At 40.6% G+C, this 16,873-nt stretch overlaps 1 protein-coding gene across 1 annotated transcript; it reads right to left on the reverse strand.

Moving 5' to 3' along the window:
• Positions 1-345: 345 nt before the first annotated feature.
• Positions 346-16,664, reverse strand: LOC105998172 (sodium-dependent glucose transporter 1C-like). The gene is made up of 4 exons (XM_013032822.1): positions 16,547-16,664; positions 9,043-9,211; positions 4,579-4,695; positions 346-2,621 (listed from the first exon to the last, which is right to left on the reverse strand). The coding sequence occupies exons 2-4, from the start codon at positions 9,089-9,091 to the stop codon at positions 1,627-1,629; spliced, it is 1,161 nt and encodes a 386-aa protein (XP_012888276.1). The 5' UTR covers positions 9,092-9,211; positions 16,547-16,664; the 3' UTR covers positions 346-1,626.
• Between the last annotated feature and the right edge of the window lie 209 nt (positions 16,665-16,873).

A 16,873-nucleotide genomic window follows, 5' to 3' on the forward strand; every position in this document is an offset into this window, starting at 1 on the left:
GAACTTGTAGTCTTGTTATACTTGTGGAGTATGTTCATTCAGAGGGTTTTAAATGTGGTGTGTGTAGATGTCTCTGTGTATAAATGTGTATATTATTATTTCCAAGTATTTATTAACACTCAAAAATAGTAAGGATGGGGGGGGATGGGAAGGTGGCTCAGTGGTAGAGTGCTTGCCTTACATTCATGAGACCCTGGGTTTGATTCCTCAGCACCACATAAGCAGAAAAAGCCAGAAGTGGGGCTGGAGAGCTGAGGGACAGAGCCCAGGCCCAGAGTTCAGACCCCATGACCGACAAAGAAAAACATAATAATAATAAGGATGGGACGTTGAAACAATAATTCCCAGACTCATTATCTTTATTGAGGTAGGCCAAGGGCCCCAAGAGACCCATCTATAGCTCTATGACTAATGTAATAACTCCATAATAGCTTCTAAAATGTAACTAAATCCCTTTTGAACATATCTAGGGAGAACAATTACATCTAAAAACTCTTTTCCTTCCAGCATTGAGGCATATAACTCTGGTGTCCTAGGAAGTTAGGAGGCTGAGGTGGAAGTTCTGCGTAAGAGTTGAGACCCTGTCCCAAAATGAACAAGCGAATAAATAACTTTAACACAAAAATTGTGAATCAAACATTATAATCTCCATAATCAAAAGAGTTACTATTTTGTTAGTTTAAGATATTGAGTGTAGTTATTTTAAATACGTGTATGAATTTCACATGTATAATTTTGTCATGATGTTACATGATCATTGATTGATTGTGGGCTATGTCCTGTTTCAGCCATGTTAAAATTAAGGGGAAAGGTATACTCTGCATGAGTGAAATGCATCACCGTTACTGAGTTTTTCATATAATCATTGTGAGAATGAATTAAACATTATGCATATTAATTTGGCATGCATTCACTATCAGCACCATCATCTAAAAGACAATGATCATTTTAGTTACATTTCCATTTGAAATGAAGAGGCTGCTGTAACAGACATCTTACACAGACTTTAAAACTTTAGGCTTTCTACTTGTGAATCAACTCATTTTGATTTCTAGGATCACAGATCAGTAAAAATGAGACAAATTACTGTAGAATAAGGTCCTCAGTGTAGCCCTACATGGCAGAGTCACATCTTCAAGACAGGTCTTTTAGGCCCTCTTAAGTATTTTTATAGAAAAATTTTAAAATGAGCCCTTAGTATTAGCCCTTATGCCTTAGTCTAACTCTGTGTTGAGTTAAAAAAAAAAACAACAAACTCTGCCCCTTACTAGGATACTCTTTCATGAAACTGTTCTCCCCAGTTCTCAGGCAGAACAAGGATGCCCAATCATTTACTTAGAAAATCCAACTCCACTCCTCTCTAGCACCACCAGTTCTCAACTACAAATGCCTTCATCCAATGCTCTTAATGCTGGATACAATGCAAGAATACCTAACCAGCCACATGCCAAGGGAGACTCATGACAAGATCTTACGGTTTGTGCACAATGATGGTTCATGTACAACTCTGGACTTTTCTGCCAGGCCTGGCTTTGAACTGTGATCTGGATCACAATTTTCTGAGTAACTAGGACTATAGCTACTCTTGGCTGGAGGCCTGAGCCACTGAGCCCTCAGCTTGTTCCTTTATAACCCAAAACTAGATGGCAAAGCTTTCTGGTCTTTGTTCTTTCTGTTTCTTTTTCTGTGGTGGTACAAAGGCAAGGTAGCTAGTTTATACATCACAGGAAATATAATAGCAGTGCATATTGCTGACCCCAAACAGATGTACAGAACTACTGGTAAATCTGGGTATTGCCTTTGAAGAATTCCAATTACTGCAGGAATAGCCATTTCTCCCAGAGTACCACCAATCACAAAAAATGCAGCAGATTTGCCACTGATGGTGGTGTACTGTTCAATCCAAGAAACACCACTGGGAAACGTGGTGGCCATGGAGGCCCCATACACCGAGGTTGCTATCCAGAGACAAAGGGGGCTCCTGTCAAAAAGCACCAGAAACAAACAGGAGGCCAGGCTGCCAATGTTGCTCAACACAATCATAGTGGCAGGGCGTAAACACGTGGCAAAGAGGATTGCCAGGCCCCTGCAGGCTGCGAAGGTCCCCCAGAAGATGGAGTTCAAGCCAGCTGCCTCTCTCTCGTCCATGCCAACATGGGTGGTGGCAAAGGAGAAAAGGTAAGAGCCGTATGTCACCTCAGCCCCAACGTAGAAGAAGAAGAACAGAAAAAGCAGACAGAGAAGGGCCTTGTGGTATTGAGCTCTTCGAGATTGCTGAGCAGATGCTGTTGATTTTCCCTGCCTTGAGCTTTTCATGAAGAACAGAGCAAAGAAAAAGAGAGAAACCACAAGAATATAAGTGCCTATGGAAGCATAAGCCCACAGTAAGTTCATGTCATGGGGAGCTGCGAGTAGAGGGTCTGAGGCGGCTTCAGAAGAGGCATTGAGGGCTGCAGGCAGAAAGTCGGTTTCTGTGTGGTTGTCAGCAGACTCTGTGGGGCCCAGCGCCAGTTTAGCCAGCAGGGGAGCCAGGAAGGCACCCAGGGCAAAACTGAAGTGTAAGGCCTGCATGTGTGGGGGGCTCTTGTCCCCCCAAAGAGCCAAGATGAGCACGTTCCCACCTAGCAAAGAGACACAAAGAAAGTTTTAAGTTATACATAGCAACATTGAGATAAAACATTTCATAATTTCCAGAAAGAGGATGAGTCTGTAATTACATGACATAAGCACCATACTGTTCTGACTTATTTAGACACTGGCTCTAAGTAGATTCTATTTCGGGATTGAAGAACTCTGACCTACTCACACCAGAGAACAGTATGTGTCAAGATAGCATTCCCTGAATTCTACAGGATGTACCTACTTCTAGTAGGCCCATTAGTAAGGGCTTTTTTGTTGTTGTTGGTGGTGGTGGTAGGGCTTGAACTCTGGGCCTGGGCGCTGTCCCTCAGCTCTTCAGTTCAAGGTAAGCACTCTACCACTTAAGCCACAGCACCACTTCTGGTTTTCTGAGTAGTTTATTGGAGATAAGAGTCTCATGGACTTTCTTGCCCAGGCTAGTTTTGAACCTTGATCCTCAGATCTCAGCCTCCTGAGTAACTAGGATTACAGGCATGAGCCACCGTGCTCAGCTAAGTAGGGCTTTTTAAAATGAAACATTGCTAACATCACTCTGGGAAATAGTATTTATATACATGTTTTGTATTTTAAATATATGTTTATTCGGCAAAATCTTATCATCAGATAGTGATGATAAGGAAAAAAAGAAAGTGGGTACCAACTTGTTTTGTATTTTTTTTTCTTTTTTGGGGTCTGGTCATAGGGCCTGAACTCTGGGCCTGAGAGCTGTCCCTCAGCTCTTCAGCTCAAGGCTAGCACTCTACCACTTGAGCCACAGTGCCACTTCCGGCTTTTTTTTCTGTTTATGTGGTGCTGAGGAATCGAACCCAGGGCCACATGCATGCAAGGCAAGTGCTCTACCACTGAGCCACCTTCCCAGCCCTGTCACTTGTTTTGTATTTGTATTAAAGAAAAAAATTCAGAACCTGTAAAGCCCAGATGTGCCTGTGGCAGGAAATAAGCATCATCTTTGGCTGGCTCTTTTGTAAGATAATTTCAAATGAGTACATAATTCTCCCTTTGCCATTTGGCAACTAAACATAACCTAAAATATAAAAGTTCCCTGATATCTCAAATAACATTAGAGCAAAACCAGGACAAAAAGCTTGAATGGGGGTGAACAAATAACACATATGTTATTTAGCAGGTCTTCAAATATATGATGGTACCTAGAGACTATCTAATGCCGAGGTCAGGAACTATTGAGAAAGAAAAGCACAAGGCTGTACAGAGCCCAGGCTTCTCTAGGCAAAAAACCAGAATACACTTGAGTGTATGTGTGTGTGTGTGTGCGTGCGTGCGTGTGTGTGTGTGTGTGTGTGCGTGCGTGCGTGTGTATGTGTGTGTGTGTGTGTGTGTGTGTGTGCTAGTTCTGAGGCTTTCACTCAAAGCTCGCTCTCTACCATTAAGTCACAGCTCCACACCTGGCTTTTGGGTGGTTAATTATAGAGCAGACTTTCCTGCTGGAGCTGGCTTCCATAGGGATCCTCAGATCTCAGCCTCCTAAGCTAAGATTAGAGGCATGAGCCACCAGTGCCTGGCCAGTGTGCATTTCTAACCAGATGGCAGCCTCTATGCTTTTGCAGCCAAATAGTGGTTTCACACTTGTTTAATCTTTCTAATCCTTTAACTCTTCTTACTGATGATGCTCAAATCCTTTCTCCCAATGGAACCTCTCTCTATTTCCTGCACTAGAAATACCCTGAGTTTAAAGGTTCTTCCCTGTCCAAATACTATAAAATGAACACAAAGAAAAATCTTCTAAATTCACTTCATAATTAGTTATTTAAAAAAACCTGGCACCTCAAATGGCAAGTTGAGTCCTTCTGACTGGGTGCCCATGATCAGCTTGGAGAGTTGTGTCATATCAAGAGCATTGTAAATGATGTTGTCATTTCACCAGCTCTGTTTCCCTGCAGTAGTGTCCTGGTCTGGAGGAGACACTGAAGGCTCACTGACCTGTATCCAGAGCACCAAATGAAACCCCAAAGACAGACATCATGACAATCAGCAGTACTGCTTGCTTGCAAAATGGAGTGAGATAAAGACCGACTGTAGTCGCTAGCATGGAAAGCCCTGGGAAGGAGAGGAAGAAAGTCAGCCATGAGATCTGTTCACATGCAAGTTCATGGGTCAATATCCTAAAGATGTATGAAGATGCAAAATAAGGCCAAATTAAAGCTAATTAATCTCAAGAATTTGATTCAAGTGATATGTATCATTTAAATCTTCTAAAATGTTTATGTCGCCCCAAAACTGTGACAGTACATTCTATCGCTATTACAAATTATAACACATTTTAAATTAAAAAATATTATTATTAAAGGTGGTATACAGAGGCTTACAGTTACATAAGTTAGTTAATGAGTACATTTCTTTTTGGACATTGTCACCCCTTCCCTCACTCTCTCCTAGTTTTTCCCTCTCATCCCCACCCACAAGTTGTAGTTTTTTGTCAACATAGTGAGTATCCCTGCTGCATTTGCTCCTTTGTCTCTTCATTTCTCTGCCCATCTTAACCCTCCCAAAGACAGATAAAAGAAAAGAGAGGAGAAGAGAAACAGCAATAAAGGGGAAAAACTCATTTCCATTTTCTGGAATTCATTTTAATAAATATCATTTAAATGATCAAGTATACACAGGCATTTTACCTTTGTTACATAATTTTTATAGCAAAAGAGGCCTTCCAAATGTTGCATATGTAAATGTTTCATACTTTGGTAAACATCTAAGGAACTCTTAGGTATACCATAAACTGATTAAAAAGGCAAAAGAAGTGGTTTGTATAGCAGTTGTTTAAAAAAAAATTAAATAAGAAATATGGAGAGGCAGTGAAGGACTTCTGTGATGAAAACTTTAAAAACCTGAAGAAGGAAATCAAAACAGAACTTGGAAAGTGGAAAAACCTCCCATGCTCCTGGATTGGAAGGATCAACATCGTGAAAATGGCAATACTGCCAAAGGCTATCTACAAATTCAATGCGATACCTATCAATATTCTTCAAGGAAATAGAATTTCTTCAAGGAAATAGAAGAGGCAATCAAAAAATTCATATGGAACAATAAAAAGACCCCAAATAGCAAAAAAGAGTTTTAACAGAAAGAACAATTCTGGAGGAACATCAATACCAAATTTCAAACTCTACTACAAAGCTATAGTAATCAAAACAGCTTGGTACTGGCACAAGAGACCTCAGGACCAATGGAATAGAATTGAAAACCCAGAAATGAACTCACAGACTTATTGCCACATAATCTTTGATAAAGGAGCTAAAAAAGTAGAATGGAAGAAAGACAGCCTCTTCAGTAAATGGTGGTGGCAAAATTGGTTAATCACCTGTAGAAAACTAAAGCTAGATCCTTATATATCACCCTGCACCAGAATCAAATCCAAATGGATCAAAGACCTCAAAGTAAAAGCAGACACCCTGAAAACATTACAGGAAGGAATAAGAGAAACCTTAGGTCTCCTTGGAACAGGATGAAATTTTCTTTCTTTCTTTTTTTTGGGGGGGGGTTCGGTCATGGGGCCTGAACTAGAAATTTTCTTAATAGAGACCCAGAAACACAACAAATCAAAGAAAAATGGACAAATGGGATTGCATGAAGCTGCAGAGCTTCTGCATAGCAAAGGACATAACTAGCAAGATCAATAGAAAGCCCACGGATTGGGAGAAGATCTTCACTAGCCATACAACAGACAAAGGTCTCATATCTAAAATATACCTGGAACTCAAAAAATTAACTCCCCCAACAACAAATCCTCAAAGAAACAACTGCCTAATAAATAAGTGGGCTAAAGACTTAAAGAGAAACTTCTCTGAGGAGGAAATAAGAATGGCCAATAGACACATGAAGAAATGCTCAACCTCTCTAGCCATAAAAGAAATGCAAATCAAAATAACATTGGGATACCACCTCACTCCAGTTAGAATGGCTATAATCAAGAACTCTAATAACAATAGATACTGGAGGGGATGTGGACAGAAGGGAACCTTACTACATTGTTGGTGGGAGTGTAAACTTGTTCAACCACCTTGGAAAGCAGTATGGAGGTTCCTCAAAAGATTCCACATAGAGCTCCCTTATGACCCAGCAATACCACTTTTAGGCATTTACCCAAATGATCACAAACAAGACCATACTAAAGCTACCAGCACAACTATGTTTATTGCAGCATTATTTACCATAGCTAAGATATGGAACCAACCCAGATGCCCCTTAGTAGATGAATGGATCAAGATAATGTGGTATATATACATAATGGAATTCTATGCCTCCATCAGAAAGAATAACATTGCCCCATTTGTTAGGAACAGTGAGACGTACAAGACGTTATGTCGAAAAGCTTTACACGGTATAACCCCTGCTTTCATTGTATTTGATGTCGGTATAATTTGTGGAGGGGAAGGGCAAAACAAATCGTTTAAATAGGGATACAGATGGACCCATTGCAACAATGAGATGTACAAGTCGTTATGTCGAAAAACGAACTTTACAACTTTGGCAGATGCGGGGGGGTATTGGCGGGGGGGAATGAGAAGGGATGGGAAGGGGAAACAAAGGAGGAGGCTACAATGCCTGATAAGAAATGTACTCATTATCTTGCCCATATAATTGTAACCCCTCTGTACAGTATTTTCACAATAAAAATAAAAATTAGAAAAAAGAAATATGGAGAGGCATAGGCGAATATTTCTTTCTGGATACAACTCCAAAAGCACAGGAAAGAAAAGTAAAAATGGACTAATGAGATTTTATCAAAGTAGGTAGATTTGAGGGTCACTAGACTGGCATTTCTTTTTTCTTTTTTTTCTTTTCTTTTCTTTTTTCCATCGTGGGGCTTGAACTCTGGGCTTGGGTACTGTCCCTCAGCTCTTCAGCCAAGGTTAGCACTCTACCACTTGAGCCATAGCACCCACTTCCGGCTTTTTCTGTTTATGTGGTGCTGAGGAATCAAACCCAGGTCCTCATGCAAGGGAGACAAAGCACTCTACCACTGACCACCTTCCCAGCTAAACTGGCATTTCTAGGTGCAAGCTCTTATACCGTTTCCTTCTACCATGGAAAATAGGATGGTGAGTCCTTGAAAAATGAGGCCATCATGTGATCTGTCTGTACACACAAACACACACACATACGATCAATCAATCAATCAATCAAATAGTATTCATCTGTATACAATAATGCAGTTCTGTCCCTTGGAGCTAGACAGATGGATGCACATACATCATTATGTGAAGTAAGTCAGACACAGACCAGTTTCATGTGTTCACACTCAGGTTTGGACACTAAAATAGTATGGAATAGTGGAATCATTGGTTGCTAGAGATCAGAAAAAAAAGCAGGGATGAGGAGACAGAAACAAGTGAGATAAGGGGTATAGAGAAATCCAGTTAGGAGGAATTAGTTCTTGTTTGCTACAGCTCATCAGGTTAATTATTGTTCACAAAACTAATTAGAAAAGAAAAATCTAATAAAAGTTCCCAACACTTGGAAATGATTATTATTTGAGGTTATGGAAATGCTTATTGTCCTGATATGATCGTTATAATTTGTACAATAAATCAAATTATCATATTACATAAAAAGTAGAAATATTATCTCAATAAAAATTTAAATGTGTAAGTTCCCGATTAAAATCAATTTCAAATTCAAAAAGAAATGGAGAGTAGGGAGGGAAACACATGACATATATTTTTGGCCTGGGGATATTGCTTAACATGCTACTTGAGTATGCACCAGGTCATAGGCTTAATATCCAAGATAGCAAAACTTTTTCATAAGTACCTATGTATGTATATATGTATGTATGCACGCATGCATACATATTTCCTTCAACTCACTTTGAAAGTAAGAGGGATTACTTACTCATTAGTTGGCATGAACTATTTCCCTGTCCAAGTCACATTAATCTAAATTTTCTTGAAAGCTGTCACCCTATTCAAACCACAGCATTTTAAAACCATTGCCAGCATGTCAAAATCCTCTAGACTGTGGCACAGGGACCAGTCTCATCACTAACAGGAGGACAAATGTGCAGCCTGTGTCAGTCCATCACCATCCCCTCCCCTGCACTGTCAACCCAGAGTCCAGAGAGCCTGGCCACATTCCCAGACTCATCTGGCTCCAGACACACCTAGATATCTGCCCTACACCTGATGTGCAGAGCTTTGGGCCAAGTGGACTGGTCAGAGGCTCAGGACTGCCATCAGCACACCTGAGGGCTAATCAAAGCTCCAGGTGGCCCAGCCCAGATGCCCTGTGGCTGCCAAGGTGAGGGCCATGGAGACCTGGCTTCTGTGGAGGACCCTGAAACGCCATTCAGTTCAGTTGTCATTTCAGTTGTCAAGTTTTCATATTTAGAACCCAGTTGTAAATTCACTGACAGGCACAAAGAATTAAAAATTACTGTTCACTCACCCAAAAGCAAAAACTGATTCATACAGTCCAAAAGAACTCCTCCAATCATAGAGCCACACAAATATCCAAAAGCACGACCCACAAATACTTCAGAAAGACTGCTGATATTGCGGTTCACGTTAGTGGCCAGATCTTGAAATGTGGGTCCCAGTATAGCAGTGGTTGTTCCCTGAAATTGAAAACCAAAAGTTTTATTTAAAAATAAAATAATGTACATCTAATTTGTATCCACTACAGAAAAGCGAAGAAAGGATACAATGCAATGGAGAGAATCACATGAGAATTACAGGAAGAAAAATACACTGTTATTCTAACAGCCTCAGTGCCATAGACTCCAATTGCTTTCCTTCTTTTCAACTCTTTTTCAAAAATTACTTAAAATCATGGTTTTTTACTGTTCACACTAGCCAAGATATAGAAACAACCAGATGCCTCACTACAGATGAATGGATCCAAAAATTGTGGTACCTATATACAATAGAATATTATGCAGCCATTAGAAAGGAAAAAATAATGGCATTCACAGGGAAATGGTTAGAACTAGAAAAAAATCATTTTGAGTGAGGTAAGCCAAGAGCAAAGAGACAAATGGCACATGATCTCCCTGACATGTGGGCGTTAAATCAAAAATGCAAGGAGATACGGCAAAGTAAATAGGACTCGAGAAACAAAGAACCTCCACTCATTTTGTTGTGCCATTGCTAAATGACCCCATGTTCTTGACCACACATATGGTATATATATATATATATATATATATATATATATATATATATATATATATATATATATATATATACACACACACACACACATATATATATATATATATATATATATGTACCAACTGACACCAAACAAAAGGAAAGAAATGTACATATCACCTGATGGGGAAGAAATAGTTGTATTGTCAAAGCTCATAGAATTCACAAATAGACCACACTAATGACAATTTGCCTCATGAAGGTTAGAATGTGTTTGTGACTTTAACTAAGCATCACTATCCCACAATACTGTGAAATGTGTGAAATTTATGTAATCACTTAATCAAAATAAATTATTTTAATCATGGCTTTTTGTTGCACTTTTTCTATTGGAATAACGTCTTAAAGACTATTCTGTATTAATAGTGAGTTCAAGTTAGGGATATAAGTCAGAGGTGTGAGACTTGCCTAGTAGGCATAAGTCCAGGTTTCTACGTGAGCACTGCAAAATAGTAACAATAAAATACCAACAGTAATAATAAAGTTTATAACATGTAATATTACAACTATATATATTATATAGTAGTGTTGTGCATGTATGTGCATGTGTGTATGTACACACATGTGTGTGTACGTGTGTGCCAGTCCTAGAGCTTGAACCCAGGGCCTGTCCACTATCCTTGAACTATTTTGCTCAAGACTCTACCACTTGAGCCACAGCTCCACTTCCAACTTTTATGAACTTTCATTCCTGGGCTGGTTTCAAACCGTAATCCTCAGCTCTCAGCCTCCTACAGCTAGGATCACAGGTGTTAGCTACTGAGTGGGGCCTAATGTAAGTGGCTTTTTTTTTTTGTATTTTGAAATATGCTACAAGTACTAACATGAGAATTAACATGTCAGTAATATAAATGATTGGTTTTCCTTTGAGAATTAACATGTCAGTAATATAAATGATTGGTTTTCCTTTTCAATATTATCAAAATAGCCATCTTGAGTACAAAAGGAGTCTTGCACATACACAATATACAGTTTAAACAATTTTAAGTCTGTATTTTTCTTAAAAATATTCTGAGTAAGAACACCATAAGCCAGACTTTATCACAAAATGTTATATATACAGCAGGGTCCTGGTGGCTTATGACTGTAAACCTTGCTGCTCAGGAGGCTGAGATCTGAGGATCACAATTTAAAGCCAGCCCAAGCAGGAAGGTCAGAACAGAGGTTTAAGTGGCAGAACACTAGCTTTGAGCAAAAAAGCCCAGGGACATCTCCCAGGCCCTGAGTTCAAGCCCTTCTCCCCCCTCCCCCCCCAAAATATTACATATACATTATCAGAAGGAGGTTAACAATATTGTTTTGCTGAAGCTTGATTTATTAGTAAATTATAAATTTAATCCACTGTGATAAAGTAAATTAAAATTGGCATAAAATGGCCTCCATATCTATGTAACAACTGGAAGTTAATTTAATATGTCAACAAACAATAAACTGAGTTACTTGTATAATGAATGATGCCTTACAGGCCCTACACAGTCCAGATGCAGATGCTCCTCACATCACCTCCTTCCGACGTTGCTGGGTGGAGTTTCCACAACCTTTATTGGCTCCGGGGGCTCCTACTTCACAAGTTGTGTTTTTTCCCTCTCCCCAAAAAGCCTTGGTAAATGCTGCCATTTTCTTGGCACCAGGAGGGCAACGTGAATGAGACTGCAGGTGACCCCACCCGCACCACTGGAAGAAAACAATATGGCAGCCAGGATCTGTGCCTTTGGAGCTCACACAATAACTAGCCCATGGGCAAGTTGTTTCTTAAAAGTGGAGTCCAGGAACTTGTGTGCCAATCTCTCTGACTGAACTGAGCAGGGTTTTTTTTTTCTGCACTGAGCCCCAAATCTCATACTTTATGTTCCTTCATATGCTTTCCCTACAACCCTTACTTCTGGCCCTTTTAATTTATATATTAACTAGACTAGAATTTTTTATTGTAAAGCTGATGTACAGAGGGGTTACAGTTACATAAGTCACATAATTAGTACAGTTTTTTTTTTTTAACACTGTCACCTCTTCCCTCATTTTTTTTAACCAGGTTTTTTTTTTTTTTTTTGTCGGCCGTGGGGCTTGAACTCTGAGCCTGGGCGCTGTCCCTCAGCTCTTCAGCTCAAGGCTAGCGCTCTACCACTTGAGCCACAGCGCCACTTCCATCTTCCCTCATTTTTTTATTAGAATGTTTAACCTTAGTAATCCTAATTTCCTGTGGTCACTGGGAAGCAAGCCACTGCAATGTCACATGGACTAATGGGACTCCTTGAATGCATGCTGTCTCAAAGGGCAGCTCCTCACAGTGTGATTTTGTCTGAGAGTATTCTGGTTGTTGTAAAGTGAGAAGGGAGAAATTTAGAACAAAGTCTGGATGGCCAAGAACATTGTGGAAGGATTATAGAAATCAAAACTTGGAAAGGAACTTAATGTATGACCAAGCTGACTGAGATTAGCAGGGAATTATTTCCAAGCGTTTCTTAAAATTGAACATTAACATCTGAAGTACATTACAAAACTAGAATTGGACCCTCTATTAAGACAGCAAGTTTTCCTTGGAGCATTGGCTGCCTTGTGACAGGACATTGTGAGAGGTTCTGCTTTGCATTTGAGGTACTTGGAAAGAAAGACACTGGGTTTTACCAAGATAATTTCCTGAGCTTCCTTCTATGTTTACTCAGTTTTTAACCCTTAAGGAAACTAGGTCTTCTTTATCAAAAATGATCGGCTTACTTGACAATTATGTAATATTCTGGTCTTGCTTCTGAAGTGCTAATATGGCATTGGTTAAATAAAGAACTATTTATTGGTTTATTTATTTTGCAGTACTATGGTTTGAACTCAGGGTTGCCAGGTTCTGAAGGTCTCCAGTGTTTTTCCTCTGGTTACTTTACAAGTAAGGTCTTACACAGTTTTTCACAGGTTGGTCCTGGGCCTCCATTTTCCTGCCTATGCCTTGGTACGCCATTACATCTGCTTGCTTCTTAATGTATTATTAACGTTATTATTTTTTTTTTTGGTCTGGGATAACCTTGAACTACAGTATTCTTAACTCTAATTCCTGAATAGTTGGAATTACAGGCATGAGCTACCATACCCAGAAATGAAAGATTATTATATAAAATGATCTTATTCTAATCAAGTGTTAAACCTTGATATTTTGGTGAGCTTCTCCAAAGCAAAATAAAGTAAGTCATTCTCAGAACCTCAAATTAATTTGGAGATTTTCTAGAAGAACCCTTGGAGTACCTCAAAAGGTTATGTCTTTTCATAGAAAGACAAATATTAAACTATTGAGCTTATTTGGTATATTATGTGGAAAGAACTGGCAAATAACAAATAATACTGAAGTACTTTGAGTTATACCTATATAAATTATCTATACATGTGCTTTGCAAATTGTATGAAATAAATGGAAATCTATTAGTGATAGTATAACACCATCTATCCTAATGCTAGTAATAATCTTTAGAAGTGACACATAACTGAAATAACAAAATTTTCTTGCCAACTGGATCACTATTGTAATGACTTCTCATCAGATCTTTAACTATGAACATTTTACATTCAAGGACTACCTAAGAAACCCTGTCTTTAATATATATATATATATATGATATAAGGGCTCAGGATATATATATATATCATATAAGGGACAGGAGTGACAGTTCAGTTGGTAGATCATGTGCTTATCTTAGCATGCAGGAGGACCTGGGTTCAATCATCAACCCTAATAATTAGGACTGGTGACACTGCTATTTCTCTAGACGCTACTGAATACACACAGGCAAACATCTCAGACGAAAAGAGCATTGGGTGTGTGCATGGGAGCACTAACAGCTGGTTTGCAGCCATGCTGAATGGGGGGAATAAGAAACCTTGGCTATTCCAAAGTTTTCCAATCTTCATGTTCAGAGGGTCTCCAGGTTTCTATGCCTCGTGTCACCAAACTAACTACAGAAGCAGATGCTTCAAGCAGTTTTACTGAGAGCCAACTATGGGGTTTAATCACCATCATGTCCTACATGTCCTAAACAAAGTCTTTTATGACTCAAATACTGTGTTGTGTGAACTTTGGACCATTTGATTTTGATTTGTTTGGTTCACTGAGACATCTGTCAAGGACTATACCTTTTTTTCTCTTTATTATTTCCTGATAGTCATCATAATAGTATCCCTGACGTGTTCTATTCCTTCCAAGAATTTTATAAATGGGTCCAGGTTTGGTGGTACATGCCTGTAATCCCAGCATGCAGGAGGCTGAGGTAGGAAGATCACAATTTCAAGGACAGCTTGGTCTACATAGTGATTTTAAGGCCATTCTGGACTGCATAGCAAGATCCTATCTCAAAAGAATGCTCATAAATGTTTCTGTGGAGCCATCCTTTGTACTTGAAGACATCAAAAATCATCTAGCTTATTTGTCATTGTATATCATAATACCATATTGAGAGCAAATCATTTAACTATTGTGGTGATATACAATGTAAAAGTATTCAGCATTTCAATCAACCTCAAAATTTGTGGTTGGGCATTAATAAATTAAGTTAGACCTAAAGAGCCAGGCATTGGTGGTTCATCACTATAATCTTAGCTATTCAGGAGGCTGAGATCTGCAGATCAAAGTTTGAATCCATCAAGGGCAGGAAGGTAATCTCCAATTGTCCACCAGGAGAGGAGATTTGGCTCAAGTAGTAGAGTCATCATTGAATGAAAAAGCTAATGGACAGCACCCAGGCCTTGAGCTCAAGCCCCAGTACTGGCACAGAAGAAAGAAAAAGAAGGGGGAAAGAATGAAAGAGCAAGAAAGAAAGAAAGAAAGAAAGAGAGGGAGGGAGGGAGGGAGGGAGGGAGGGAGGAAGGAAGGAAGGAAGGAAGAGAAAGAAGGAAGGAAAAAAAAGAAAGAAAGATAAAGAGAAAAAGAAAGGAAGAGGAAGAAGAAAAGAAAGGTAGGAAGGAAGGAGGGAGGGAGGCAAAGAAAAAGAAAGAAAGAGGGGTCTAAATCTGCCTCTGTGTGTAAGGAACTGTACCCTGTCTTCATATGTGAACAAAATCTAACCTGACAGACTTTATTCTTTGAACAAGACCACGGCTACCCAGAGTGTACAAAGATGGCAGATCTGCTGCAACCTGGAGGTAGTTCTGTGTCACTTTCTCATCCTGTCCATAGACTTGCACTATTTAGGCACTGCTCCCATTCCTGAATCAGTTCTTCCTGCAAAGACATAGCTAAAAATGACTTGTTCAACTTTTCCTTTCTAGTAAGGGTTAACAGTATGTACTAGATAGCTTACAAAGGAAATTTCTTGGACCCTTTAAGATTAATAAGAAAAAAAAAGGTTTCCAATTCATCTGTATTTCGAGGGTAACTGGTTCTAATTGCACTGCTGCTCCAAAGACACGGTATTCCGGGCCCCAGCAGGAGCAGGGTAGGGCTAGGGACCAGAGTGGACACACAGGTGCACATCAAGCACCTAGTATATGTCTTCAAAGGGCTTCTGAGAGCCAGCACACAGTGAGTGATGGCTCACCAGGTACTGCAGAGACTTCCTTCCTTCCTTCCTTTCTTTCTTTTTCTTTCTTTCCTTCCTGCCTGCTTTCTTTCTTTCTTTCTTCTTTCCTTCTTTCTTTTACTTTTTCATCCAACAAGAAGCCATAACTTTATTGATAATAGAAACAGGACAGATTTCAAACCAAGCTGCAGGTACCCTCTTGAAACACAGACACACGGAAAAAGGGTCCTTGTTTTCCCTTGGTTACATTGTTAATTCCATTATAACATTTACAATGTCATTACTATTATTCTTCAGGGCTTGGACTGCCTTTGCTCTTGACACATTTCCTTTGTGACATGGCCAGTCCTTAACTTCCACACCTGTTTCATCAACCTCTTCCTCTTCATCCTCCTCTAGTACAGTTGGAGTCTGTGTGTTTTCTTGAATGTTTGAGACAGCTTCACTTTTCCCACCTTCTGTACTATCAAATAATTCTAAGAAAGGGCTCTGCTTCGGAGTCTCTGAGATAGATTCTCAATGGTCAGAAATGATTCTACTCCAGAGGACTCACCTTTCTATCGCCTCGGGATTATGATTATCAAATGATAAGGAGAGATTGTCACAAATCTTGAGAGGAGGGTAGCCTAGGGATTGGTAAAAGTTAGCCTTGCACTTTGGCTCCAAGAAAAGCATATAAGAATCAGAAAAGTTAAGTTAAACATGATTGTGACATATTAAGTCAAGATCACGGGGGTAAAATGGCAAAAAAAAAAAAAAGAACATGTTGTAGTGGATTCGGCAAGAAATGTTCCTGGCTGTACCATTTACCCAGCCGTGTTACCCACAAGCCCTATTTTCTCTCTATTTTCTCCCTATTGTCAGCTAAGTGCTTGGCTGACTTTGGTCAGGCCAGCAGAAAGAGGAAAGCCCAGAAAAACTGGTTTTCCGTGCGATCATTTTGGATGAGGAGCGCAGTAGCTAACACCCCAAACTCCGTGTGTCTTCCCGGGGTACCGAGAGGACAGACGTTCAAAGGCCTGCTGCCGCTGGGAAACCTTAGGAAAAATCCATTTCACCCCTGATAGTGCATAATTCTAGATCGGAATCCGCCCCCGTGGGCACGAGGAAGGGAAGCCCAGGCAGAGGATCAGAAGCCCCCCAGACCCCCCGGCGCGCAGGGGGAGGGGAGTCCGGGCGGGAAGAGCGAGCGCCCCGCGCCCCGGCCCTGCGGGAACCCAGCCTGGGGGGCGCAGCCCCGGCTCTCACCAGCCCCAAGAAGGCCAGACACAGGATCAGCGTGGTGAACCGGCGCCGCGGGCTCCGGGCCACCGCCTCGGGCTTATTCTTCGCAGGCACCCGGGTCTGGAGGAGCCGCTGCCGGGCAGCGGGGGGTCCGGCCCCGGCCCTGACCCCGGCCTCCACCCCGCGCCACGCCACGTCCAGCTCCAGCTCGGCGGCTGCGGAGAACGCTCTCGCTCCTCCCAGCTGCCACTCTGCGGCCGCGACCTCTGCCCCTCCGGTTCCAGATGCACCACTAGGCGCAGCCTCTCCCCAGGACTGGAGAGGTTGGCCTTTGGAACGTGCGCGTGTTGC

The sequence above is a fragment of the Dipodomys ordii genome, unplaced genomic scaffold (genome assembly GCF_000151885.1).
Source record: "Dipodomys ordii isolate 6190 unplaced genomic scaffold, Dord_2.0 Scaffold157, whole genome shotgun sequence".
NCBI classification, from domain to species: domain Eukaryota; kingdom Metazoa; phylum Chordata; class Mammalia; order Rodentia; family Heteromyidae; genus Dipodomys; species Dipodomys ordii.